This window comes from Cloeon dipterum, chromosome 2, assembly GCF_949628265.1.
Source record: "Cloeon dipterum chromosome 2, ieCloDipt1.1, whole genome shotgun sequence".
Taxonomy (NCBI): Eukaryota; Metazoa; Arthropoda; class Insecta; order Ephemeroptera; family Baetidae; genus Cloeon; species Cloeon dipterum.
Genome location: NC_088787.1, coordinates 10116496 through 10139175, shown reverse-complemented (window position 1 = coordinate 10139175; position 22680 = coordinate 10116496). Strand labels below are relative to the sequence as shown.

Sequence of the window (22680 nt, the reverse complement as noted above, 5' to 3'; positions counted from 1 at the left end):
GTTTAGGAGGATGAAAACGACCGGAATGTCTGGTCAGTCTGGTGATGTCCTTCGCCAACTTTTCGCTGTGGTCTAGTCTAGTCAGTCGCGTCCTCATTTCCTCAACTCAGTAAAGTCAGAAACTTTCCGGCGAGCCGCGGCGAGTAACACTCGTCTATTCTCCTTTCTCCCTCCAGCGGCGCCAGCTAAAGCTGCAGCTCTCCCCGCTTTCTCGACTTTTTTCATCCTCCAGCACACCTACCAGCCAGAGACAAGCAGAGAGCTATTGCGACATTGCGAGTTGCGAGCAGAGCATGAACCCAACTTTTTCCCGCGCTTCCCCTGATTGCATATTGGTATCATGCAGCAACAGCAACACCTCTTGACTGTGATCGCGCGCGGTCACGCTTCAGCTATGTTCTTCCGTCTTCAATTTTTAGGATTTTTAGCACATAGCCACACACGCAAGAGCAGCGCGAATTCCAAGACAGTAATTTAGATCATCCTGCTTTTTTCTAGTATTATTTCCATCGTGCAACAAGTAAAATTTCATCGGGATTTTTTAGGAAAATAAAAATAATGCTGGACAAACTTAACTTGAAAATTTTAAAAAAATTATAATTTTGAAAAATAATTTATTTTACTTATTTTTGAATATTAATAATTTTGTGTCTTGTGATGCAAAAAAATCATCTGTGTTGGATGTAAAAAAAAATAGAAGTTTGGAAAACCCGAAAAACGTTTGGAAATTCCAACTAATGAAACATATTAAAAGTTTCGTGCAGTAAAATGTTCATGGAAGACTATATATATAGTAAAAATACAAGAAAAAACAGAATTTTAATAAGGCACATATTTAATTTTTAAGTTTGAGAAAGCAGGAAGGAGCATTGAATTGTAATTTATTTGATTTATTGTTTCTTATTTATTTCTTGTTCAGGAAATTCACTCTTTCATAAATACAGGAATGAAAATTAATTTCTTGAATATTTTACAGCAGAATTAATTTTCGTTTATAGTGAAACACTGGAAGATCGAGTATATAAATTAGTATTTTTATTGCACTTCACAGCTCTGCTGAATGATGCGATAAAAGTCAAGCCTTTGCGCACGGATGCACACCCTCCTACAATCAGGGGGCGGATCACGGCAAGCTACCTTGTGAAAAAATGGCAACGCATTGTAGTGTTTCCAGGTCGAGCTACAAAACGGTGCTGTGACATGCCCCCAGATCAGAAAAACTCCCGAAAGATTCTGATTGTGTGTTAAAACAGACCAAGCTTGTCTTACAATATTAAATTTTATGGAAAAAGTTTATTATTTTATTGTTAGTTAATGATATTTGAATCATCAATATTTTTCTTCAAATTGGATGCAAATGTTTTTAATTTTTTATTAGTAATATGTATAGGTAACAAAAACGAAAAGCCTTTATTTTATAATAAAACTTCTGTTGGACATTAAATGATCTTACCGATCTTTCATTAAGTGAAATAACTGCTTGATAAGTTTTTTTTTTCAGGGTTTTTTAAGTGATATTAATAATGACATTGATAAAGTAACAAAATTTATTGACAAATAAAAAATAATCCTAGGTACGGAGGTACTCACGTACAAATTAACCTGGCAAACTTGTTAAAATTCTTGGCCACGCCTGCTGTATGGCAGGCCCTCATGACCTTCCTTACGTTTGCTTCATTCACCTTCTTCTTTCTCGACACAATGTTGATGTTCATCGAGAGAGTCCCGAGAAAGTCATTCCTAACTCTAAAAAGACCACTCTTAAAGCATTTTTCCAGCTGTGGACCAAAAATGTTAAATTAATATTTGATGCAATGTCTTGATAATGTTTGTACCTTTTCAAGCAGGCGTTTATGCACCTATACTGATCTTTCTTCAGTTCTTTAAGGATGGCAGGTCGCGTGAATCCAGTATTGGTTCTTGTTGGGTTCCTGCTAACAGTCTTCTTCTTATTGTTATACCGGAGGGCACTCTTTTCTTCACAATTGTGAACTTATTTTCTTTGGCTGCAAGCTTGACCTCAAAATTCACCTCTTCCTCTCTCGATGTTCCTTCAAAAAGAGCGTAGGCTTCAGCTGTAAAAAACTAATATTATTTTCATCGCCTTAATTCGCACAACACACAAATACTTGCCTCTCTATCTTTCATGGAAGCAACTTCAGACTGCTCAGCAGGTTCTCCAAACATGTTGGGTTTGGCCAAGGGGGAGGCGAAATTTCTCGTGACGGAAGGATCGACCTTCTGACTGAAGATCTGGCGGAGGCATAAGTTTGGCTGATGAGGAAAGTGGTGATGAGGGACTCTGGCGTTTCCATTAGATTGGTTTCGTTGATGCAAGGCAACCGGCGCACCACTGCTGGAACCTCCACTCTAACTCTACTTCTGGCTACCCTGCTTTGCCTCAACACTTTCTTCTTCAGATGAATCGCCATTGATTTCATCAGCCCTCTGCCACTGCTGAAGTAAAAAATACTGTCAAATATGTCTAGGATCTGTTCATCCACAAACCAGCTGGTTGATACGTTATTAATATTAGTGATTCGGTACCAGATTTAATTAAAAATCTGGTACCGAATCACTATTTAGGCCATTTTGCATGTTGTATGGAATTCTAGAGTTTGTAAACTAGAAACATTTTGGGATCGCACGCAATGCAAGACACCTTTTAAACGCGACAATCCCAAAAACATGCATATTTGGTCTATTCTATATATAGTCGATGCAAACAAGATGATTTTAAATCAAAAAGTTTGCATTTTGATATATCTACAATAGCAGTTTTCCAATAAAATATTTTAAATGTGTTTATTTGGATTATTAGCTCATTTTTATGTTTCGCAACCGACTTTTTTCCCGTGCGACTGACACCATACACTAAATAAGCACGAATCAGACAATTTAAAGGCTTATGATCTAGTTTACAAACTATCAGATATGTACAGAATATATATGGTGTGTGTGTCAAATAGAAAGAATGTCACACACAGCAAAACTAGACGAGCGACTGGAATTCCCATAACCTTATTTTAAATAATACTTACAACGTAAAATTCAATTCCACACGCTGAGACGAGCGTAAAAAGTGATTGGCTCTGGGTCGCTGACGACTAGCCACAATCGTAGTCTCTCAAAGCAAAGCGCAAGCAGTGGACATCCGATTTAAATTCAGGAACGGTTCAATCATGCGGTCATCGTGTTGGATGTTCAATGCGTTTAGTTTAGCTCCGAAGGTGTAGATAAAGCAGAACATAACGTAAGGCGGGAAGCCGAGGAAAGTCAAGCTCTCAATGTTGGTAAACTGTAAAACATAATTCAAACACTCCCTATTATTCCAATTCTAGGTATTCAAACCAGTGCATTTGAAATAATAACTTAAGTGTTTAACGGATTTCAAATTATCAAATAATTTTCTAAAAATATAACTTGTTATTTCATTTTTCTAACATAATAAATAAATTTTCCTTATAATGTGTCTGACGTGAGGATTTTTTAAGCGAATGTCTTTCTTTGGGAAATCCATTTCAAAACTTGTTTCAAAGTGGCAAGTTGGGGATCGGACTTTTTCCGCGGCATGAACGAATTGCAATAAACCAATTTCCCGCCACTTTCAAACTCCTACCTCAAGGTTAACAGATAAGCCAATAGTCACGCAGCAACACTCAAGGAGAACTCAAGGAGCAAAGGAAAAAGCGACTGTGACGTCACCCTTCGGGGCAAAGTCTTAGAATACAGTAACGCGCTAAATCGCTCTTCCGAAAAATCGCTATTTTATCCAAATTCCATCATGGAATACTGGTCTGACGACGATTCTGCCTACTCAGAGAACGACGGAGCACTTGTAAGTAGTGTTAACTGAATTTTATAAGGCTTTTGGGGGTTAAAATGAAGTTTAAGTTGACCACACAATGACACTCTTAAACAATCATGGCCGCCGCCTTTGGATCCGTAACACGTGCACAAACAGGAGCAGTAGTTAATATTTTCTTAAAAATTTTTTAAGCGTCAATAAAAAGCTCTTTCCTGATTTTCCTTTGAGCTTGAATGAAAGTTCAGAGTAAAAATTATGCATCGCGATTTTTATGCTTCTCATATGGGTACAAAAAGGCGAAACATGCTTCAAATAAATATAATTTCTGCTGCACAAATTTTGAAGCACGTGATCAAGAATGCTTTCCTTCGAAATTTAAATCTCGGATATCCGAGTAGGAGTTGTTTACATGCTAATTTGGTGGTTAATAAATAATGAATGTTATTTCGATATGATCGTCCCGCTTGACACCGTTCACAGGTTTTGGAGGTCGAATTTGAATACCGAGAAGACAAGCCCAACGCCACAATCTTCGTTCGGCTTGTTGACGGACCGCTAGCCGCCATCTTCAAGGTGCACAGCGAGGCTTTGAAGTCCAGCAGCCCAGGACTGGCCGCTTCCTTCTGTCAGGACTCGTTCCTCGAGCTGCAGGCCCTCTGTCGTCCGGACGTCGACGCCATGAATGCGGCCCTCAGCCTACTCCACTCGAATAAGTTGCCTCAAGTTGATTCTTCTCTCAAATCTGTCATTTTTAGGTACGGTCTGCTGTGGCAAGCAGATTGCTTGTGCCAGGAGGTGCAGCAGGACGTCTTGTGTGACAGCGCTCTCGACGCCTTCTTTTTGTACGACCTCCTGGAGCAAACTCGCAAAAAGGACCTGTACCCATACCTGTCTCACCGGCTTCTCAAGCAGGTGGCGGAGGACCCAGTGTCCGTCTTCGAGTCAGCAGCGTGGAGGCTCTCCCACGTCCAGAGTGTGGAGGCAGTGCTCAACTTAGACAAGTTCCCTGCCGACCTCACTGAACTACACCTGCTGGACGCCGCTCTATCCTGGGGATGGCACGTTTTGCAAGCTTCCGGAACAAGCATACCGGCACCAACATTTTTCCACCGGCTGTTAAAAAAAGTTAGATTTGTTTCAATTCACCCTAACCAGTTTTCTGCCGTAGAATCCAAGCTTAAAGGCATCCTTGACGAGGACCACCTGCGCAGCATTCACAACGGCGTCCTGGCTGGTTGTCCATGCAGTTTCCCGCTCTGTTATTCAAGAAGGTCCAGGTATTTTGGCAACTCAGTTCGAATGGAACCCTGCGACTGCTGTCCCCCGTGGCCGGCTTGATGTGGAGACTCGAAGAGGAACTTCCACATGTAAATATTTGTACATATTTTAGGATTAACTTGAATCTAGTGTGATTTTGCATGCGTTAGTATTATACATAGTATTAATTTCACAAGTAGACATAGATTAAAGACGAGATTTAAGGTTTTTTGTGTTTGCATTAGCTGCTCGCTTTTGCAAATACTTCGACCATTAGTTTCGGGCTTTAATGGCAGTTTTTAAGGAAATGGCTGTCCAGTACAAAAGGATTCAATATAGTTTATTTCATTATTTCCTTCTCTTAAATTGAAAATTTAGCTTGTTTTTAATGTGAATTCAAAATTTAATTTATCACAACTTTCGAATGGATTTTTTTGCTTTAGAGGGGGGTATGTAACTTTACATTTATTCAAATATTAAATATTTATTAGATGACAAAGTACTGCTGACGAGGCTTTGATAGCCGAAACAGTTGTTTCCTTTATGATTTGATTTTTAAAAAATAATTCAATAATGTATCAACTCCTCAGAAGTTTGGTAGTGGCCTATTCATGGGGAAATCATTGACCACTTCAGAAGCGCAGCTTAGCTCTTCCAATCAATGCTCCTATTAAACACCATCTTCGCTGTCTCGCATTGGAACATCAGGAGAGTGAGAAGAGTCATTGACAGGCGCATCTTGGGTTCCTAATCAAGTGTGACTAAATTGAATAGCAACAAAATAAAACAATTACCTTCAGTTAGAGCAGTGTGGTAAATTCCAAAGTACTTACTCCCAATTTTCTCACAACGTGAGATCGGGAATTTTTTCTGCCTGAAATTGATTTCACTAGACTGACCAAAAAATAAATTAAAATACCAACATTTGCTTTCTGTCTTTCAGGGTTAAGGCACCAACCAACGGAGCTCCAAATGCAGCAAGTAGAATTTCTTCATTCTTCTGACCATAGTTCGCTTTCAACCACAGCGATTCGAGCATCGTGAAAGTGACCTTCTTGAATTTATCAGTACGGTTCTTGCCCAACTCCTTCACGATATGCTCTACTGAGCGCTGGTAGAAAGATTCATGCGCAAATAATGCACAATTAAATAGGAAATTATATAGCACCTGTATGCGAAGAATGATCGCATCCAATGCAGACTTGTCAGCTCTTTCGATGGCGTCTGTTGTATAGCCTATCATGACATGCCAAGGCATTTCTGCATAACGTATCTTGTCTTTAGCCTTTGTAGCCTTAACGATGCTTTTGGTTGCCTCAGCAAACAGCTGCAAGAAGGGCCTGCAGACAACCTTTTGAATAGACGTGCAACTGCCCTGTATGGATGATGGCGTTATAGAATTTTTCATAGTGCTCACAAATCATTATTACATCTCCAACTGCGAGGAACAGCTCTGCGGACACCTTCTTGAATACGTTAATGGAGCGTATGTGGCAAATTACTTTCAAGGCATTAATTCTCAGTCCCACAGCAATTTTCGCTTCACCAGTGGGCCTCAAAATCAGCTCTTGCAAGTTGATTACCAGCAAGTCTTCATCTACTTCGACAACTTCAGGACTGCGAAGGAGAATTTCAAAGAGAAACTGCAACGCCTGTAAGGTAATTTAAATATCTTATCCTACTCAAAATATGAAATACAAATGATTTATGAATGATTTATCTTCGTTCACATTACTATACACTAAAAAAAATTTACTTACAGTAATGCCCACTTTAGGGCCCAATCCAGTCAGAAGGAGCCGTTGAACACCAATGGTAAATGATTTGATGGAGGGGACATCATCAGATTGCTGTTCCATCTCCTCATCTTCATTCAACAACACGTGGCAAGCTAAATTTTCAACAGTGAGAGCTTCCAAGACGAGCTACAAAAGAGCACAAAAATTGAGCTTTGCATCCGAGTATCCTGAAAATTAATTGAGTTTGATTGATCCTGTAGCCGTGAGAATTTATATTGAATCCCTAAATCATGTGAAATAAATCAATAATTAGGAAAATTCAATATAATAAAATGAAAAATAATGTGCGGTGAATTTAATTTTACCGATTTTTAAAGGTTCATCTACTCTCAAAAGCAAAATATTAAGCATGAATATGCAAACAAGTCGAAATATTGTAGTTAAATAAATATCACACGTTTGGAAGGTTCAGTGCATTACACTAATGAGAGGTTTTCTGAACGAAAAAGCATAGAGTAGCCTAAATAAAAATATTTAGCTCATATATTGCTACCATTTGACGTCTCAAGATTAAAAATTAGGTTTGGGTCTTGCCTGTTCAAATTCATCAGCGTCTTCCGACGTGACACATCTGGCCAGAGTTTTCACAATGCCATTGCACTTCAGAGCCAATCCTTCAGGGCCATCTTCCATATTTTCAAGGCAGAATTTAGCCTGTTCCAGGGCCTCCAATGCTTTCTTGTCGGTCACAGTATGAGAAATAATGGAAGGCAGGTTTTTTTTCCACTGCACAAGGTTCTTCTCTACCTCTGAAAGATCAACTCGCTTCAACTTCTTCTTTGGAATACTGTTCAGATCTGAACTTTCTTGTCTGGTCTGATTCTTGATGAACTCCTCCAGGTTGGCCTTCTCCTAGAAATTTATATTGTAACTTACAACTTTCAATTTTCGTCGGAACACAACCTTGGCGTATTTCTTGCTGGGGATGAACTGAGACAAATTCTTAAGAGACTCCAACTCTTCGAGGTTCTCCTTGAAACGCTGAGTCAGCTGATCAAAATTATTGACCAGCAGCACTTTGAACTTGTTTTCTAACTCGCTGAGCTCCTTCTGTGAATGATAGTTGATAGTTAGTACCATGTCAAATAAATAAATATATATATATATATATATATATATATATATATATATATATATATATATGCTACATTATAAGCTGGCCACATCATGAGTCTGCCTTAGCACAAATCTCATTTATTTTACAAAGCACCATATCTTTTAAACCAAGATTGTTAAGTAAGTTACTGAAAAAATGCAGAGTTATAATTTATGAAATATAATGAACTATAATGTATTTATATAATAATATGTCAGTGGGTACCACAAAAATCAAAAGCAATTCACCTTCTGAACAATCTCTCCAAAGTGTTTGAGAACTTCTGTCAAGTAAAGACAGTGTTTATTAGAGAGATCCTCATCATGCGTTAAAGCGTGAAAGACTTCATCAAGATCATCTGGGTTAACCTTGCCAATCAATGCTCCGATTGGCTTCCACATCTCCTCGAGGTTCTGTTGAAAGATTATTTAACTTTAGTTGGCCCAATTTTGCATTTATGTAAAAGAAATATCTGACCTCATTATTCTGGCACAGAAGCCGAGAGAGTGATAAAAGAACATTTTTGCCAGCATTCCTCTTGACATGGAAATCTGCAGCATACTTGCGCAGCTCTTTGTCAGTAGAGCGACTTAAGTGCTTGTACATGACCAATTCAAACAACTCATTTGCTTTTTGGTTTAGCCAACTGCAACAAAATAGAGAATTAGGCCAAAAGTTGACAGTTATTTAAGAGAGCCAAAGAAAAAAAGCGGCTCTTTAGCAATGTTATATTTTAAATGTTTTTCAGCCGCTATCGTTGAAGCAAAACTCGACTTTAAACCGGTTAAGCCGGCCCAAAACCCAAAATTGGGTGTTTAATGGGACTCAAGACTCTCACAGCCGGACACCGACAGGAATTCCCAAAAAAATATGAGAGCACACGAGAGATAAAATAAATTAAAGACTGACCCCCGTCGGCGACTAGTCTCCAAGATCTCGTAAGAGGGACCAAACTCCCTGCATGGATTTGCAAGATTTAGGTTGAAAATGTCACCATTCTCCTTCATGAATCGCTTTACATGGCTGCTGTGAACGTCACCCAATTGTTTCACCACAACACTGAAGCACTATCAAAACATATTTTAAATTTTTTTTCAGTACTGTGAAATTTTAGTTTACTTTGATTGCGTGCGCTTGCTCTTCCCTTGTCAAGGAAGTCAGACTGAGTGCAACATAATCCATCGCCTCTCTTTTGGCCACAGCTGCAGGGTGTTTGACCATCAGGCTACACAGCTCCTCACAACTGGCCTTTCTGATGGGAATTTCGCAGTACTCACTGAAAAATAAATCATTAAATTCAGCTATTTGCTTTTAAGGAATTACTTGCCGAGAACCAAGGCCCAAGTGCTGAATGAATGGTGGGACTTGGTCATACAGGAGACGCAGTTCTTTTCTGGTCTCGGCATTGATTTCTCCACCGCCAGATAATCTCAGACTTTCATCTGTACGTTCTTGAAGAGTGTCCAAGATTTTCCTTACAACGGCTCGCGCTGTAAATAAACAAGCGGAATTTCACTTGAACAACAATAATTAGAAAATTCGCCCAGTAATATGAATAGTTACGCCAAAATAGCAGTTTCATGGTAATTTCTCGAATTGACATTTTGTTGATACGTTAACATGCTAATGATAAGTTAAAATTTGGAAAAAAAATAACGCTTGGAGGGCCAAATTCATTTTTTTTTCAAACTTACCAATCAAATTTCCAGTGTATCTTGCTTGAGCAGCAAAACAATTGGAGAGTTTCTTGCAGAATTTCAGGAAGAATTTAGCCTGTTCCTTGCAATTCGAATCATCAGGGAAGCAGCTTGAAATGAAGTTGAGAAACGGTTGCTCATAGGTCTCATTTATGGAGCTTGAATCAGTCAAATCATTTTCGATAGATAGTTGATATGGCATCTTCTCCACTCGCATATCTTCAAGCTGATTGTGAAAAACAATTTTGTGCCTTACTAAGGTCTATCAATGTTAAATCTACCTGATCTGACACCATATTGACAGCAGTCTCCAAATTAGCAAAGCGAATAGATGAGATTTTGGTAAATCCCATGGCGAAAAAGACAGAAATGGTCACCTCTCTTATGTACTGTTCATAACTCAAAGACCCAGCATAATTGGAGGCAGAGATCTATCCAGACATAAGTTAATTAAATAAATTAACATAATTGAATAGCATTTAAATAAAATCTACATTCAGCTCTGCGTCATCATTGGCATTTTCGACAAACAGCTTGAATAGTTCTGGGCAGTCGTTGCGCTCCATGAGATCAATGCAGTTAATTGCTGTACACAAAATTTATTTATAATAATTCACAAAGATTTTCACATTAAGTAAGATTACTTTGTTCATTTTGCTCTGCTGTAGAGTCTGATGAGGACGAAGCATCAGTGGCAGATTCTATTGTGTCGTTATTTTCTTCCACGTTGGAGGGAAAACTTGCGATACTTTCACCCTTGCTCTCATCCCTTTCATCAGCTTCATCAGGCACCGAGTAGTTTGTGATGTTAAGTGATGCATCTGAATCCATGGCTCTCTGTACAGAAAAGTAGGATGTCATTTCATACATAGAAAAAAAAAATGAAGACTTATTTTCTGCCAAAATAATAAATTAATATGTATGTATGCACAAACATTACACATACCAGACGTATTATATACCTGCTTACTTATTTGTTAGATTACATAATATATATTAATAAAAAATCTTCGATCACCATATACACTTTTGGAACCATGGTATGTACATATTATATAAATGTATATATCTAATGGAAAAACGAATAGCAGTGCATGCGCATTAATGTAATATTAAGCCCTGGGAACCATAAATTAAAAGCTTACTTTGAAACTAATAAGACAAGAATCGACAAACGAAAGAGAAAGAATTTTTGTATAATTTAAAATGGACGAATGTATGTATCTAGATAATTAGGAATAACAATGCATGTATATGTATCATAAACGACGTGCTACGAAATGAGAGTTAAGTACGTGCATAATAATATCCATAATATGCACATTGTAACAAATGTTCATTGTAAAAATGACCTTTCTCGCAATCATAAAACATTATGCGCACATATTATGTACATTAATTATTATCATAATAATGTACATACATTTAAATATGTAAAAAAATTAATAGCGACATACTGCTGGTGCTGGAATGTACGCGTATTCCGCTTTGCTTCAACTCCTCAAATTCTTTGCGTCCAGCCCGATATCCAAGCGTTCTGTAGAATAAAACCACCTACTTCTTCCAAGTTTAGGAGGATGAAAACGACCGCAATGTCTGGTCAGTCTGGTGATGTCCTTCGCCAACTTTTCGCTGTGGTCTAGTCTAGTCGGTCGCGTCCTCAACTCAGAAACTTTCCGACGAGTAACACTCGTCTATTCTCCTTTCTCCCTCCAGCGGCGCCAGCTAAAGCTGCAGCTCTCCCCGCTTTCTCGACTTTTTTCATCCTCCAACACACCTACCAGCCAGAGACAAGCAGAGAGCTATTGCGACATAGCGAGTTGCGAGCAGAGCATGAACCCAACTTTTTCCCGCGCTTCCCCTGATTGCATATTGGTATCATGCAGCAACACCTCTTGACTGTGATCGCGCGCGGTCAAGCTTGAGCTATGTTCTGATGTCTTCTATTTTTAGGAATTCTAGCGCATAGCCATACACGCAAGAGCAGCGCGAATTCCAAGACTGTAATTTAGATCATCCTGCTTTTTTCTAGTATTATTTCCATCGTGCAACAAGTAAAATTTCATCGGGATTTTTTAGGAACATAAAAATAATGCTGGACAAACTTAACTTGAAAATTTTAAAATAATTATAATTTTGAAAAATAATTTATTTTACTTATTTTCGAATATTAATAATTTTGTGTCTTGTGATGCAAAAAAATCATCTCTGTTGGATGTAAAATAAAAAAATAGAAGTTTGGAAAACCCGAAAAACGTTTGGAAATTCCAACTAATGAAACATATTAAAAGTTTCGTGCAGTAAAATGTTCATGGAAGACTATATATATATATAGTAAAAATACAAGAAAAAACAGAATTTTAATAAGGCACATATTTAATTTTTAAGTTTGAGAAAGCAGGAAGGAGCATTGAATTGTAATTTATTTGATTTATTGTTTCTTATTTATTTCTTGTTCAGGAAATTCACTCTTTCATAAATACAGGAATGAAAATTAATTTCTTGAATATTTTACAGCAGAATTAATTTTCGTTCAAGTGAAACACTGGAATAAATTAGTATTTTTATTGCACTTAACAGCTCTGCTGAATGATATGCGATAAAAGTCAAGCCTTTGCGCACGGATGAACACCCTCCTACAATCAGGGGGCGGATCACGGCAAGCTACCTTGTGAAAAAATGGCAACGCATTGTAGTGTTTCCAGGTCGAGCTAAAAAACGGTGCTGTGACATGCCCCCAGATCAGAAAAACTCCCGAAAGCTTATGATTGTGTGTTAAAACAGACCAAGCTTGTCTTACGATATTAAATTTTATGGAAAAAGTTTATTATTTTATTGTTAGTTAATGATATTTGAATCATCAATATTTTTCTTCAAATTGGATGCAAATATTTTTATTAGTAATATATAGGTAACAAAAACGAAAAGCCTTTATTTTATAATAAAACTTCTGTTGGACATTAAATGATCTTACCGATCTTTCATTAAGTGAAATAACTGCTTGATAAGTTATTTTTTCAGGGTTTTTCAAGTGATATTAATACTGACATTGATAAAGTAACAAAATTTATTGACAAATAAAAAATAATCCTAGGTACGGAGGTACTCACGTACAAATTAACCTGGCAAACTTGTTAAAATTCTTGGCCACGCCTGCTGTATGGCAGGCCCTCATGACCTTCCTTACGTTTGCTTCATTCACCATCTTCTTTCTCGACACAATGTTGATGTTCATCGAGAGAGTCCCGAGAAAGTCATTCCTAACTATAAATAGACCACTCTTAAAGTATTTTTCCAGCTGTGGACCAAAAATGTTAAATTAATATTTGATGCAATGTCTTGATAATGTTTGTACCTTTTCGGGCAGGCGTTTATGCACCTATACTGATCTTTCTTCAGTTCTTTAAGGATGGCAGGTCGCGTGAATCCAGTATTGGTTCTTGTTGGGTTCCTGCTAACAGTCTTCTTCTTATTGTTATACCGCGCGGAGGGCACTCTTTTCTTCACAATTGTGAACTCATTTTCTTTGGCAGCAAGCTTGGCCTCAAAATTCACCTCTTCCTCTCTCAATGTTCCTTCAAAAAGAGCGTAGGCTTCAGCTGTAAGAAATTAATATTATTTTCATCGCCTTAATTCCACAACACACAAATACTTGCCTCTCGTCTATCTTTCATGGAAGCAACTTCAGCCTCCTCAGGATCTGCAAGCATGTTGGGTTTGGCCAAGGGGGAGGCGAAATTTCTCGTGACGGAAGGATACATCTTCTGACTGAAGATCTGGCGGAGGCATAAGTTTGGCTGATGAGGAAAGTGGTGATGAGGGACTCTGGCGTTTCCATTAGATTGGTTTCGTTGATGCAAGGCAACCGGCGCACCACTGGAAACTCCACTCTAACACTACTTCTGGCTACCCTGCTTTGCAGTTTTTCAATAAAATATTTTAAATGTGTTTATTTGGATTATATTAGCTCTCATTTTTATGTTTCGCAACCGACTTTTTTCCCGTGCGACTGACACCATACTATATAAGCACGAATCAGAAAATTTTAAAGGCTTTTATGTTCTAGTTTACCAACTATCGAGATATATACAGTATATGTATGGTGTGTGTGTCAAATAGAAAGAATGTCACACACAGCAAAACTAGACAAGCAACTGAAGTGCCCAACCTTATTTTAAATAATACTTACAACGTGAAATCCAATTCCACACGCTGAGACGAGCGTAAAAAGTGATTGGCTCTGGGTCGCTGACGACTAGCCACAATCGTAGTCTCTCAAAGCAAAGCGCAAGAAGTGGACATCCGATTTAAATTCAGGAACGGTTCAATCATGCGGTCATCGTGTTGGATGTTCAATGCGTTTAGTTTAGCTCCGAAGGTGTAGATAAAGCGGAGCATAACGTAAGGCGGGAAGCCGAGGAAAGTCAAGCTCTCAATGTTGGTAAACTGTAAAACATAATTCAAACACTCCCTATTATTCCAATTCTAGGTATTCAAACCAGTGCATTTGAAATAATAACTTAAGTGTTTAACGGATTTGAAATTATCAAATAATTTTCTTAAAATATAACTTGTTATTTTATTTTTTTAACATAATGTGTCTGACGTGAGGATTTTTTAAGCTAATGTCTTTCTTTGGGAAATACATTTCAAAACTTGTTTCAAAGTGGCAAGTTGGGGATCGGACTTTTTCCGCGGCATGAACGAATTGCAATAAACCAATTTCCCGCCACTTTCAAACTCCTACCTCAAGGTTAACAGATAAGCCAATAGTCACGCAGCAACACTCAAGGAGAACTCAAGGAGCAAAGGAAAAAGCGACTGTGACGTCACCCTTCGGGGCAAAGTCTTAGAATACAGTAACGCGCTAAATCGCTCTTCCGAAAAATCGCTATTTTATCCAAATTCCATCATGGAATACTGGTCTGACGACGATTCTGCCTACTCAGAGAACGACGGAGCACTTGTAAGTAGTGTTAACTGAATTTTATAAGGCTTTTGGGGGTTAAAATGAAGTTTAAGTTGACCACACAATGACATCCTTAATCCATCATGGCCGCCGCATTTGGATCCGTAACACGTGCACAAACAGGAGCAGTAGTTAATATTTTCTTAAAAAATTTTTATGCGTCAATAAAAAGCTCTTTCCTGATTTTCCGTTGAGCTTGAATGAAAGTTCAGAGTAAAAATTATGTATCGCGATTTTTATGCTAAACGTATGGGTACAAAATGTCGAAACATGCTTCAAATAAATATAATTTCTGCTGCACAAATTTTGAAGCACGTGATCAAGAATGCTTTCCTTCGAAATTTAAATCTCGGATATCCCAGTAGGAGTTGTTTACATGCTAATTTGGTGGTTAATAAATAATGAATGTTATTTTTCGATATGATCGTCCCGCTTGACACCGTTCACAGGTTTTGGAGGTCGAATTTGAATACCGAAAAGACAAGCCCAACGCCACAATCTTCGTTCGGCTTCTTGACGGACCGCTAGCCGCCATCTTCAAGGTGCACAGCGAGGCTTTGAAGTCCAACAGCCCAGGACTGGCCGCTTCCTTCTGTCAGGACTCGTTCCTCGAGCTGCAGGCCCTCTGTCGTCCGGACGTCGACGCCATGAATGCGGCCCTCAGCCTACTCCACTCGAATAAGTTGCCTCAAGTTGATTCTTCTCTCAAATCTGTCATTTTTAGGTACGGTCTGCTGTGGCAAGCAGATTGCTTGTGCCAGGAGGTGCAGCACGACCTCTTGTGTGACAGCGCTCTCGACGCCTTCTTTTTGTACGACCTCCTGGAGCAAACTCGTAAAAAGGACCTGTACCCATACCTGTCTCACCGGCTTCTCAAGCAGGTGGCGGAGGACCCGGTGTCCGTCTTCGAGTCAGCAGCGTGGAGGCTCTCCCACGTCCAGAGTGTGGAGGCAGTGCTCAACTTAGACAAGTTCCCTGCCGACCTCACTGAACTACACCTGCTGGACGCCGCTCTATCCTGGGGATGGCACGTTTTTCAAGCTTCCGGAACAAGCATACCGGCACCAACATTTTTCCACCGGCTGTTAAAAAAAGTTAGATTTGTTTCAATTCACCCTAACCAGTTTTCTGCCGTAGAATCCAAGCTTAAAGGCATCCTTGACGAGGACCACCTGCGCAGCATTCACAACGGCGTCCTGGCTGGTTGTCCATGCAGTTTCCCGCTCTGTTATTCAAGAAGGTCCAGGTATTTTGGCAACTCAGTTCGAATGGAACCCTGCGACTGCTGTCCCCCGTGGCCGGCTTGATGTGGAGACTCGAAGAGGAACTTCCACATGTAAATATTTGTACATATTTTAGGATTAACTTGAATCTAGTGTGATTTTGCATGCGTTAGTATTATACATAGTATTAATTTCACAAGTAGACATAGATTAAAGACGAGATTTAAGGTTTTTTGTGTTTGCATTAGCTGCTCGCTTTTGCAAATACTTTGACCATTAGTTTCGGGCTTTAATGGCAGTTTTTTAGGAAATGGCTGTCCAGTACAAAAGGATTCAATATAGTTTATTTCATTATTTCCTTCTCTTAAATTGAAAATTTAGCTTCTTTTTAATGTGAATTCAAAATTTAATTTATCACAACTTTCGAATGGATTTTTTTGCTTTAGAGGGGGGTATGTAACTTTACATTTATTCAAATATTAAATATTTATTAGATGACAAAGTACTGCTGACGAGGCTTTGATAGCCGAAACAGTTGTTTCCTTTATGATTTGATTTTTAAAAAATAATTCAATAATGTATCAACTCCTCAGAAGTTTGGTAGTGGCCTATTCATGGGGAAATCATTGACCACTTCAGAAGCGCAGCTTAGCTCTTCCAATCAATGCTCCTATTAAACACCATCTTCGCTGTCTCGCATTGGAACATCAGGAGAGTGAGAAGAGTCATTGACAGGCGCATCTTGGGTTCCTAATCAAGTGTGACTAAATTGAATAGCAACAAAATAAAACAATTACCTTCAGTTAGAGCAGTGTGGTAAATTCCAAAGTACTTACTCCCAATTTTCTCACAACGTGAGATCGGGAATTTTTTCTGCCTGAAATTGATTTCACTAGACTGACCAAAAAATAAATTAAAATACCAACATTTGCTTTCTGTCTTTCAGGGTTAAGGCACCAACCAACGGAGCTCCAAATGCAGCAAGTAGAATTTCTTCATTCTTCTGACCATAGTTCGCTTTCAACCACAGCGATTCGAGCATCGTGAAAGTGACCTTCTTGAATTTATCAGTACGGTTCTTGCCCAACTCCTTCACGATATGCTCTACTGAGCGCTGGTAGAAAGATTCATGCGCAAATAATGCACAATTAAATAGGAAATTATATAGCACCTGTATGCGAAGAATGATCGCATCCAATGCAGACTTGTCAGCTCTTTCGATGGCGTCTGTTGTATAGCCTATCATGACATGCCAAGGCATTTCTGCATAACGTATCTTGTCTTTAGCCTTTGTAGCCTTAACGATGCTTTTGGTTGCCTCAGCAAACAGCTGCAAGAAGGGCCTGCAGACAACCTTTTGAATAGACGTGCAACTGCCCTGTATGGATGATGGCGTTATAGAATTTTTCATAGTGCTCACAAATCATTATTACATCTCCAACTGCGAGGAACAGCTCTGCGGACACCTTCTTGAATACGTTAATGGAGCGTATGTGGCAAATTACTTTCAAGGCATTAATTCTCAGTCCCACAGCAATTTTCGCTTCACCAGTGGGCCTCAAAATCAGCTCTTGCAAGTTGATTACCAGCAAGTCTTCATCTACTTCGACAACTTCAGGACTGCGAAGGAGAATTTCAAAGAGAAACTGCAACGCCTGTAAGGTAATTTAAATATCTTATCCTACTCAAAATATGAAATACAAATGATTTATGAATGATTTATCTTCGTTCACATTACTATACACTAAAAAAAATTTACTTACAGTAATGCCCACTTTAGGGCCCAATCCAGTCAGAAGGAGCCGTTGAACACCAATGGTAAATGATTTGATGGAGGGGACATCATCAGATTGCTGTTCCATCTCCTCATCTTCATTCAACAACACGTGGCAAGCTAAATTTTCAACAGTGAGAGCTTCCAAGACGAGCTACAAAAGAGCACAAAAATTGAGCTTTGCATCCGAGTATCCTGAAAATTAATTGAGTTTGATTGATCCTGTAGCCGTGAGAATTTATATTGAATCCCTAAATCATGTGAAATAAATCAATAATTAGGAAAATTCAATATAATAAAATGAAAAATAATGTGCGGTGAATTTAATTTTACCGATTTTTAAAGGTTCATCTACTCTCAAAAGCAAAATATTAAGCATGAATATGCAAACAAGTCGAAATATTGTAGTTAAATAAATATCACACGTTTGGAAGGTTCAGTGCATTACACTAATGAGAGGTTTTCTGAACGAAAAAGCATAGAGTAGCCTAAATAAAAATATTTAGCTCATATATTGCTACCATTTGACGTCTCAAGATTAAAAATTAGGTTTGGGTCTTGCCTGTTCAAATTCATCAGCGTCTTCCGACGTGACACATCTGGCCAGAGTTTTCACAATGCCATTGCACTTCAGAGCCAATCCTTCAGGGCCATCTTCCATATTTTCAAGGCAGAATTTAGCCTGTTCCAGGGCCTCCAATGCTTTCTTGTCGGTCACAGTATGAGAAATAATGGAAGGCAGGTTTTTTTTCCACTGCACAAGGTTCTTCTCTACCTCTGAAAGATCAACTCGCTTCAACTTCTTCTTTGGAATACTGTTCAGATCTGAACTTTCTTGTCTGGTCTGATTCTTGATGAACTCCTCCAGGTTGGCCTTCTCCTAGAAATTTATATTGTAACTTACAACTTTCAATTTTCGTCGGAACACAACCTTGGCGTATTTCTTGCTGGGGATGAACTGAGACAAATTCTTAAGAGACTCCAACTCTTCGAGGTTCTCCTTGAAACGCTGAGTCAGCTGATCAAAATTATTGACCAGCAGCACTTTGAACTTGTTTTCTAACTCGCTGAGCTCCTTCTGTGAATGATAGTTGATAGTTAGTACCATGTCAAATAAATATATATATATATATATATATATATATATATATATGCTACATTATAAGCTGGCCACATCATGAGTCTGCCTTAGCACAAATCTCATTTATTTTACAAAGCACCATATCTTTTAAACCAAGATTGTTAAGTAAGTTACTGAAAAAATGCAGAGTTATAATTTATGAAATATAATGAACTATAATGTATTTATATAATAATATGTCAGTGGGTACCACAAAAATCAAAAGCAATTCACCTTCTGAACAATCTCTCCAAAGTGTTTGAGAACTTCTGTCAAGTAAAGACAGTGTTTATTAGAGAGATCCTCATCATGCGTTAAAGCGTGAAAGACTTCATCAAGATCATCTGGGTTAACCTTGCCAATCAATGCTCCGATTGGCTTCCACATCTCCTCGAGGTTCTGTTGAAAGATTATTTAACTTTAGTTGGCCCAATTTTGCATTTATGTAAAAGAAATATCTGACCTCATTATTCTGGCACAGAAGCCGAGAGAGTGATAAAAGAACATTTTTGCCAGCATTCCTCTTGACATGGAAATCTGCAGCATACTTGCGCAGCTCTTTGTCAGTAGAGCGACTTAAGTGCTTGTACATGACCAATTCAAACAACTCATTTGCTTTTTGGTTTAGCCAACTGCAACAAAATAGAGAATTAGGCCAAAAGTTGACAGTTATTTAAGAGAGCCAAAGAAAAAAAGCGGCTCTTTAGCAATGTTATATTTTAAATGTTTTTCAGCCGCTATCGTTGAAGCAAAACTCGACTTTAAACCGGTTAAGCCGGCCCAAAACCCAAAATTGGGTGTTTAATGGGACTCAAGACTCTCACAGCCGGACACCGACAGGAATTCCCAAAAAAATATGAGAGCACACGAGAGATAAAATAAATTAAAGACTGACCCCCGTCGGCGACTAGTCTCCAAGATCTCGTAAGAGGGACCAAACTCCCTGCATGGATTTGCAAGATTTAGGTTGAAAATGTCACCATTCTCCTTCATGAATCGCTTTACATGGCTGCTGTGAACGTCACCCAATTGTTTCACCACAACACTGAAGCACTATCAAAACATATTTAAAATTTTTTTTCAGTACTGTGAAATTTTAGTTTACTTTGATTGCGTGCGCTTGCTCTTCCCTTGTCAAGGAAGTCAGACTGAGTGCAACATAATCCATCGCCTCTCTTTTGGCCACAGCTGCAGGGTGTTTGACCATCAGGCTACACAGCTCCTCACAACTGGCCTTTCTGATGGGAATTTCGCAGTACTCACTGAAAAATAAATCATTAAATTCAGCTATTTGCTTTTAAGGAATTACTTGCCGAGAACCAAGGCCCAAGTGCTGAATGAATGGTGGGACTTGGTCATACAGGAGACGCAGTTCTTTTCTGGTCTCGGCATTGATTTCTCCACCGCCAGATAATCTCAGACTTTCATCTGTACGTTCTTGAAGAGTGTCCAAGATTTTCCTTACAACGGCTCGCGCTGTAAATAAACAAGCGGAATTTCACTTGAACAACAATAATTAGAAAATTCGCCCAGTAATATGAATAGTTACGCCAAAATAGCAGTTTCATGGTAATTTCTCGAATTGACATTTTGTTGATACGTTAACATGCTAATGATAAGTTAAAATTTGGAAAAAAAATAACGCTTGGAGGGCCAAATTCATTTTTTTTTCAAACTTACCAATCAAATTTCCAGTGTATCTTGCTTGAGCAGCAAAACAATTGGAGAGTTTCTTGCAGAATTTCAGGAAGAATTTAGCCTGTTCCTTGCAATTCGAATCATCAGGGAAGCAGCTTGAAATGAAGTTGAGAAACGGTTGCTCATAGGTCTCATTTATGGAGCTTGAATCAGTCAAATCATTTTCGATAGATAGTTGATATGGCATCTTCTCCACTCGCATATCTTCAAGCTGATTGTGAAAAACAATTTTGTGCCTTACTAAGGTCTATCAATGTTAAATCTACCTGATCTGACACCATATTGACAGCAGTCTCCAAATTAGCAAAGCGAATAGATGAGATTTTGGTAAATCCCATGGCGAAAAAGACAGAAATGGTCACCTCTCTTATGTACTGTTCATAACTCAAAGACCCAGCATAATTGGAGGCAGAGATCTATCCAGACATAAGTTAATTAAATAAATTAACATAATTGAATAGCATTTAAATAAAATCTACATTCAGCTCTGCGTCATCATTGGCATTTTCGACAAACAGCTTGAATAGTTCTGGGCAGTCGTTGCGCTCCATGAGATCAATGCAGTTAATTGCTGTACACAAAATTTATTTATAATAATTCACAAAGATTTTCACATTAAGTAAGATTACTTTGTTCATTTTGCTCTGCTGTAGAGTCTGATGAGGACGAAGCATCAGTGGCAGATTCTATTGTGTCGTTATTTTCTTCCACGTTGGAGGGAAAACTTGCGATACTTTCACCCTTGCTCTCATCCCTTTCATCAGCTTCATCAGGCACCGAGTAGTTTGTGATGTTAAGTGATGCATCTGAATCCATGGCTCTCTGTACAGAAAAGTAGGATGTCATTTCATACATAGAAAAAAAAAATGAAGACTTATTTTCTGCCAAAATAATAAATTAATATGTATGTATGCACAAACATTACACATACCAGACGTATTATATACCTGCTTACTTATTTGTTAGATTACATAATATATATTAATAAAAAATCTTCGATCACCATATACACTTTTGGAACCATGGTATGTACATATTATATAAATGTATATATCTAATGGAAAAACGAATAGCAGTGCATGCGCATTAATGTAATATTAAGCCCTGGGAACCATAAATTAAAAGCTTACTTTGAAACTAATAAGACAAGAATCGACAAACGAAAGAGAAAGAATTTTTGTATAATTTAAAATGGACGAATGTATGTATCTAGATAATTAGGAATAACAATGCATGTATATGTATCATAAACGACGTGCTACGAAATGAGAGTTAAGTACGTGCATAATAATATCCATAATATGCACATTGTAACAAATGTTCATTGTAAAAATGACCTTTCTCGCAATCATAAAACATTATGCGCACATATTATGTACATTAATTATTATCATAATAATGTACATACATTTAAATATGTAAAAAAATTAATAGCGACATACTGCTGGTGCTGGAATGTACGCGTATTCCGCTTTGCTTCAACTCCTCAAATTCTTTGCGTCCAGCCCGATATCCAAGCGTTCTGTAGAATAAAACCACCTACTTCTTCCAAGTTTAGGAGGATGAAAACGACCGCAATGTCTGGTCAGTCTGGTGATGTCCTTCGCCAACTTTTCGCTGTGGTCTAGTCTAGTCGGTCGCGTCCTCAACTCAGAAACTTTCCGACGAGTAACACTCGTCTATTCTCCTTTCTCCCTCCAGCGGCGCCAGCTAAAGCTGCAGCTCTCCCCGCTTTCTCGACTTTTTTCATCCTCCAACACACCTACCAGCCAGAGACAAGCAGAGAGCTATTGCGACATAGCGAGTTGCGAGCAGAGCATGAACCCAACTTTTTCCCGCGCTTCCCCTGATTGCATATTGGTATCATGCAGCAACACCTCTTGACTGTGATCGCGCGCGGTCAAGCTTGAGCTATGTTCTGATGTCTTCTATTTTTAGGAATTCTAGCGCATAGCCATACACGCAAGAGCAGCGCGAATTCCAAGACTGTAATTTAGATCATCCTGCTTTTTTCTAGTATTATTTCCATCGTGCAACAAGTAAAATTTCATCGGGATTTTTTAGGAACATAAAAATAATGCTGGACAAACTTAACTTGAAAATTTTAAAATAATTATAATTTTGAAAAATAATTTATTTTACTTATTTTCGAATATTAATAATTTTGTGTCTTGTGATGCAAAAAAATCATCTCTGTTGGATGTAAAATAAAAAAATAGAAGTTTGGAAAACCCGAAAA

The 22680-nt window shown here is 38.3% G+C and overlaps 4 protein-coding genes across 31 annotated transcripts; all 4 read right to left on the bottom strand.

Annotated features, from left to right (window-relative positions):
* Window positions 1-1533: 1533 nt before the first annotated feature.
* Window positions 1534-9231, bottom strand: LOC135937015 (uncharacterized). Of its 15 annotated transcripts, none has more exons than XM_065480071.1 (15): window positions 9080-9231; window positions 8870-9027; window positions 8438-8606; window positions 8209-8373; window positions 7768-7914; window positions 7399-7716; window positions 6826-6990; window positions 6496-6717; window positions 5989-6440; window positions 5860-5939; window positions 4313-5812; window positions 3042-3298; window positions 2134-2457; window positions 1836-2075; window positions 1534-1778 (listed from the first exon to the last, which is right to left on the bottom strand). In XM_065480071.1, the coding sequence occupies exons 1-11, from the start codon at window positions 9179-9181 to the stop codon at window positions 5736-5738; spliced, it is 2055 nt and encodes a 684-aa protein (XP_065336143.1). In that variant the 5' UTR covers window positions 9182-9231; the 3' UTR covers window positions 1534-1778; window positions 1836-2075; window positions 2134-2457; window positions 3042-3298; window positions 4313-5735. The 15 variants fall into 15 exon arrangements, with proteins under 15 accessions (XP_065336143.1, XP_065336146.1, XP_065336145.1 ...); XM_065480074.1 differs by having other exon boundaries at window positions 3042-4644; window positions 4697-5812; XM_065480073.1 differs by having other exon boundaries at window positions 3042-4641; window positions 4697-5812.
* Window positions 9232-9271: 40 nt separating this feature from the next.
* Window positions 9272-11432, bottom strand: LOC135937483 (uncharacterized). The gene is made up of 6 exons (XM_065480635.1): window positions 11111-11432; window positions 10302-10494; window positions 10152-10243; window positions 9939-10088; window positions 9655-9883; window positions 9272-9450 (listed from the first exon to the last, which is right to left on the bottom strand). Exons 2-6 carry the CDS (start codon window positions 10486-10488, stop codon window positions 9272-9274), a joined length of 837 nt encoding a protein of 278 aa, XP_065336707.1. The 5' UTR covers window positions 10489-10494; window positions 11111-11432.
* A 1274-nt stretch (window positions 11433-12706) lies between these two features.
* LOC135936668 (uncharacterized) lies at window positions 12707-20000 on the bottom strand. 14 transcript variants are annotated; one of them, XM_065479561.1, is made up of 16 exons: window positions 19849-20000; window positions 19639-19796; window positions 19207-19375; window positions 18978-19142; window positions 18555-18701; window positions 18186-18503; window positions 17613-17777; window positions 17283-17504; window positions 16776-17227; window positions 16647-16726; window positions 15484-16599; window positions 15100-15428; window positions 13847-14103; window positions 13314-13571; window positions 13013-13256; window positions 12707-12955 (listed from the first exon to the last, which is right to left on the bottom strand). In XM_065479561.1, exons 1-11 carry the CDS (start codon window positions 19948-19950, stop codon window positions 16523-16525), a joined length of 2055 nt encoding a protein of 684 aa, XP_065335633.1. In that variant the 5' UTR covers window positions 19951-20000; the 3' UTR covers window positions 12707-12955; window positions 13013-13256; window positions 13314-13571; window positions 13847-14103; window positions 15100-15428; window positions 15484-16522. The 14 variants fall into 14 exon arrangements, with proteins under 14 accessions (XP_065335633.1, XP_065335631.1, XP_065335628.1 ...); XM_065479559.1 differs by having other exon boundaries at window positions 15100-15447; window positions 15493-16599; XM_065479556.1 differs by having other exon boundaries at window positions 15100-15708; window positions 15748-16599.
* Window positions 20001-20040: 40 nt separating this feature from the next.
* LOC135937482 (uncharacterized) lies at window positions 20041-22201 on the bottom strand. The gene is made up of 6 exons (XM_065480634.1): window positions 21880-22201; window positions 21071-21263; window positions 20921-21012; window positions 20708-20857; window positions 20424-20652; window positions 20041-20219 (listed from the first exon to the last, which is right to left on the bottom strand). The coding sequence occupies exons 2-6, from the start codon at window positions 21255-21257 to the stop codon at window positions 20041-20043; spliced, it is 837 nt and encodes a 278-aa protein (XP_065336706.1). The 5' UTR covers window positions 21258-21263; window positions 21880-22201.
* Window positions 22202-22680: the final 479 nt, after the last annotated feature.

What these genes read in the sequence shown, in the direction of transcription:
- LOC135937015 (XM_065480078.1), bottom strand. Translation starts at nt 9,181, where the DNA reads ATGGTCAAACACCCTGCAGCTGTGGCCAAAAGAGAGGCGATGGATTAT. An exon ending in GAGACTAGTCGCCGACGGGG is followed by an intron (nt 8,607 to 8,869) that starts GTCAGTCTTTAA and finishes ATTTTGTTGCAG; the next exon opens with TTGGCTAAACCAAAAAGCAA. An exon ending in TTGGAGAGATTGTTCAGAAG is followed by an intron (nt 7,915 to 8,208) that starts GTGAATTGCTTT and finishes TATCATTCACAG; the next exon opens with AAGGAGCTCAGCGAGTTAGA.
- LOC135937483 (XM_065480635.1), bottom strand. Translation starts at nt 10,488, where the DNA reads ATGGATTCAGATGCATCACTTAACATCACAAACTACTCGGTGCCTGAT. An exon ending in ATGATGACGCAGAGCTGAAT is followed by an intron (nt 10,089 to 10,151) that starts GTAGATTTTATT and finishes ATGTCTGGATAG; the next exon opens with ATCTCTGCCTCCAATTATGC. An exon ending in TCAATATGGTGTCAGATCAG is followed by an intron (nt 9,884 to 9,938) that starts GTAGATTTAACA and finishes TTTCACAATCAG; the next exon opens with CTTGAAGATATGCGAGTGGA.
- LOC135937482 (XM_065480634.1), bottom strand. Translation starts at nt 21,257, where the DNA reads ATGGATTCAGATGCATCACTTAACATCACAAACTACTCGGTGCCTGAT. An exon ending in ATGATGACGCAGAGCTGAAT is followed by an intron (nt 20,858 to 20,920) that starts GTAGATTTTATT and finishes ATGTCTGGATAG; the next exon opens with ATCTCTGCCTCCAATTATGC. An exon ending in TCAATATGGTGTCAGATCAG is followed by an intron (nt 20,653 to 20,707) that starts GTAGATTTAACA and finishes TTTCACAATCAG; the next exon opens with CTTGAAGATATGCGAGTGGA.
- LOC135936668 (XM_065479552.1), bottom strand. Translation starts at nt 19,950, where the DNA reads ATGGTCAAACACCCTGCAGCTGTGGCCAAAAGAGAGGCGATGGATTAT. An exon ending in CCAGCAAGAAATACGCCAAG is followed by an intron (nt 18,504 to 18,554) that starts GTTGTGTTCCGA and finishes ATAAATTTCTAG; the next exon opens with GAGAAGGCCAACCTGGAGGA. An exon ending in TGTTCCTCGCAGTTGGAGAT is followed by an intron (nt 17,228 to 17,282) that starts GTAATAATGATT and finishes TCATCCATACAG; the next exon opens with GGCAGTTGCACGTCTATTCA.